At 55.2% G+C, this 4,038-nt stretch overlaps 1 protein-coding gene across 2 annotated transcripts in view; it reads left to right on the forward strand.

Annotated features, from left to right (window-relative positions):
• GSTT4 (glutathione S-transferase theta 4) overlaps nt 1–1,510 on the forward strand; it is a 30,094-nt gene extending 28,584 nt beyond the window's left edge. For both annotated transcript variants that reach the window (XM_013008241.2, XM_045289638.1), the window contains 2 exons: nt 766–942; nt 1,153–1,510. In XM_013008241.2, coding sequence (XP_012863695.1) covers nt 766–942; nt 1,153–1,347 — 372 coding nt within the window. In that variant the 3' untranslated portion in view covers nt 1,348–1,510. The remainder of the gene's footprint in view (nt 1–765; nt 943–1,152) is intronic.
• The last annotated feature ends 2,528 nt before the right edge of the window (nt 1,511–4,038 follow it).

Below are 4,038 nucleotides of genomic sequence, written 5' to 3' on the forward strand. Positions count from 1 at the left end.
TGGCCTTTTCTGTTGTAGCAACAGCAGAAAACCAAGACACCCCCCAAATTAAAAAAACACATTCTACCATGGGTGCTTGTTTTCCAGTGCTGCGTAGTAACACAGACGCCCCAGGGAGTGGGTGGTTTTAAAGAAATGTATTTTCTCATAGTAAAGGGAACTCAAAGTCCAAAGCAGGGTCTTGGTCATGCCAGTTCCTTTTGTGAACCTCTATTCTGGTTTCCGGTGTCCTCCTTGGTGTTCCTGGGGGCCTACTGTCCGTGACTGTGTGTGTGTGTGTGTGTGTGTGTGTGTGTGCACGCGTGTGCGCGCGCGCGCATGTTATTTCTGCTCTTTTCATAACTCAGAGCGATTAGGTTTAGGGCCCACCCCACCTTGGCATTGCCACATTAGCATAACAAAAGGAGCCCCCTATAGCCAAACAGTGTCCTACTTATAGGTATCAGGATTAGGATGTCAACACCAATTTTGTGAGGACCATGACCCACCAAAAAATATGTGCCATGGCAACACGGAATCCAGTGTAAAAATGATGAAAGAGCTATTATGCATTTTGGGGGGGCCATAGGTCTTCCAAATCTGGTATACACTTTATAGGTAATGCCAGCCAAGCCACCCCCATGCCTTCAAGTCGATGGGAGACCACTGCCCTGCAGTGGTGGCTTAGCTGGGCCTCAGAACTAGGGAGCAGCTCAGAGGAGTATTGTCTTCTGCCCCAAGGCAAGCCTGGCTCCCCAGCTGTGTCTTTGCCTGTCCACTCACCAGGTGATGCTTCCTAGCTTCCTGAGTGAGCCAGTGGCCCCCGAGACACTGACCGCCACGCTGGCAGAATTGGAGAGGAACCTGAAGCTGCTGCAGGACAAGTTCCTGCAGGACAAGGCCTTCCTGGCTGGGCCCCACATCTCCGTGGCCGATCTGGTGGCAGTCACCGAGCTGATGCATGTGAGTGCTGTGGGCAGGGCTATGGTCCTCATGTGAGTGCTGTGGGCAGGGCTATGGTCCTGGAGGTTGCTGAGAGTGGCTTTCTGCTCCATCGTCCCTCCAGGCGTCAGGCTGTGATGGTGCCTGGAGCTCAGGGCCCCAAGGCCAGGCCAGTGCTTCTGCCCAAGACCTGTCCCATCACCTCCCTAACCTGTTCTCTTCCTCCTCCAGCCCGTGAGTGCCGGCTGCCAGGTCTTTGAAGGCCGGCCCAAGCTGGCCGCGTGGCGCCAGCGTGTGGAGGCGGCAGTGGGGCAGGACCTCTTCCAGGAAGCCCATGAGTTCATCCTGCAGATCAAGGATATATCCCCAGCAGACTCCAGCACAAAGCGCGCCCTGATGCCTGGGGTCCGAGCCATGCTCCAGTGACTTCGCTTTGCCCTCGACAGCCAGGGCTCGCCCCTGCCCTCCCACCACTGCCCGAAAGATGCCCAGGAAACGCATACCCCAGACCAGTCTCCCTTTGCTCTTTCAATCCTGCTGTCAGATTTCAGTTTGCTTCGTAAATTGGGCTTGGCTTGTGTGTCTCCTTCTCAGTCTGTTGTGTGGTTGGTTTGACATGCTGCCTGCCTGGCCCAGGGAGCCCTGGTGGCTTCGTAGCTTAGGCATTGGGCTGCTAAGTGTAAAGTCAGCAGTTTGAAAGTACCGATTGCTCCCAGCGAGACAGATGAGGCAGTCTACCCCCATAGAGCTTCGCAGTCTTGAAGAGCCCAGGGAGTCTCACCACGAGCGACTGTGAGTGCAAATTGACTGGGTGGCTGTGAGGTGGAGGCTTTTTCTACCCGCTGCCAGTCTTGGCCTTTTCTAGGCCTGACCCAAGCCATGTGTGTTAGACAGGGTTCTCTAGAGAAACAAGACCAGGGCACTTAAGATTTTATATATATATATATACAGCACAAAGGAATATAACAGCTAATTAGTCCACACAGCAGTACAGAGACCTCAGTTCAACTCACTTCTATGGAATAGTTATTATACTGGAAGTCCTTCGACTCCTGAGGGCTGCTGGGTCCAAGGTCAAGGGAGCAGACAGCTGAGTCTTCCCTTGGGCAATGCAGGCTGTCTGGCCACAGGCAGCAAACAGCAGGGTGGGTCACTGAGAGTCAGCCAGACAACAGGATCCGACAGTCCCAAGCTCAAGCGACGTACACACCAGCAGCGTCGCGAAGCCGGTCTCGAAGGACGCTCAAGCTCTAGTGACACGATCCACGGGTTGACAGCCCCACAGGTTGTGTAGCACACAAGTTGAGGCAGAGAACTAGCTAAGGCAGCCGCAGGCAGGTCTGGTAACCAGAGAGGGAGAGAGAGAGAGAGAGACATGGAGCTTGCTGAGCCATTTCACCTTTTGCCCTCCAATCAAATTGCGACCTTATTAATCCCACATGTTCTTATTGGCCAGGTTGGCACCACAAACCGACCTATCACACCACGGTATTGAGTCCCCTCACACGCATATGAAAGTGGGACATTGAATAAGGAAGACAGATGGAGAGTCAATGCCCCTACATGAGGGTGCTGGCCAAGAATCCTGAAAGCCCCAGGGCCTGCCAGAAGAGCAAGCGATCTGTCTTGGAAGGAGTACGGTCAGAGTGCTCCTTAGAGGCAATGGCGATGAGACTTTGTCTTCTGTCAGGAGAGACCAGTTCCTGGAGAAGGGCATCATGCTGGGGAACGTGGAGGGAGAGCGAAGTGGAGGAAGGCCCTTCGTGAGACAGACTGATGGTACGGCTGCGTCAATGGGCACGTGCAGCACCGGGCAGTGTTTCATGCTGTTGCACGTAGGGGTGCGACGAGTCCAACCAACTCAACATCACCTAGTAAGACAGGAAACAAAAACAGGCTCTAGCGTCCGGAGTCTCCCCGAAGACAGCCTTGAGTCCAAACGAGCAGACTCCCTTCTGCCTGCTCGTGCAGTGGCTCAGCGTTGGGCTGCGATCTAAGGTTGGCAGTTCTAAACTGCCAAGTGCTCGGCAGGAGACAGAAGGGGCTTTCTACTCCCACAAGGACTTTCAGTCTCAGAAACCCACGGGAGCAGTTTTACCCTGTCCTATAGGGTCACTCTGAGGCGTCAATCACTCAGCGGCAGAGTTTCTCTCCCCTCGTGCCCTTTGCCCTTCGACTCAAGTCCCTGAAGACCACACGGGCCGCTTTCTGCATGGTGGTCCGTCATTAGGCTGGGCTGGCTCTTTGGTCTGAAGGACAATCCTCACTCTTGTGTCGGAGGATCAGGGCCTTGAATGGGAGGTAAGAGTGACCGTCTCAGACCCTCTGAGGGTCGCGGAGATGGCGGTGACTGGGTGTGAGTTTCTGAGGGCCTGGAGTGCCGCCCCAGGCCCCCCTCTGGAAGGAGGCAGGAATGGTGAGCTCGGATTGCATTTGAGACTGGTGTCCTGCCAGCTGGCCTGGCTTCTCTGGAGGGCAGCCAAAGAGGAAGAAAGGAGATTGGATGTTCAAGATCTTTGGACAAAGCACACCCTCCTCCCACCGCCAGCCCCAGGGGAGGTGAGTGAGCGGTCAAAGGGCCCCCTTGTGAGGGATATGTATTAAAGGAGGGGGGGCCATGGTGGTGGGGCAGCTGCAGAGCTAGTTTTAAGTGTTCCGGTAAACAATCTTTTGGCCAAGGGGGCAGCCTCTAAACTTTGGGTTGGAGCACAGGAGGGTGCTGAGGGGAGCAGGGCTACAGGCTATAGGAGCCCCAGGGTGGCAGTTGGTGGCACCTAGGGAAGACGTGGGCCCCCAGACCAGTCCCAGGAACCCCTGCTGGGCTCCACTGGGCTTCTGCCCTCTGTTTGGGAGGGATTAGATGGGTGTGGTGATTAAAACCCTCAAAGGGGGAGGGGGGCTGGTCTACACAGAGACCTCCTTTGTAATCCCAGCGAATCCCTAAGCCCCTCCTCTCTGGGTTTCTAGTCTAAAACCTAAAACCAAACCACTGTCCCCATGTCGACTTGGACTCCTGTAGCCATGTACGCTCCCGCGAGAGAGGGGCAGACCAGGCGGTCGATCCAAGGTACCTGGTTTAAAGCCCAAAACCAAGCCCCTGGGCCCCTGTCGAAACCC

Source organism: Echinops telfairi, unplaced genomic scaffold, assembly GCF_000313985.2.
Source record: "Echinops telfairi isolate 266 unplaced genomic scaffold, ASM31398v2 ScPeMD7_29;HRSCAF=101, whole genome shotgun sequence".
Taxonomy (NCBI): domain Eukaryota; kingdom Metazoa; phylum Chordata; class Mammalia; order Afrosoricida; family Tenrecidae; genus Echinops; species Echinops telfairi.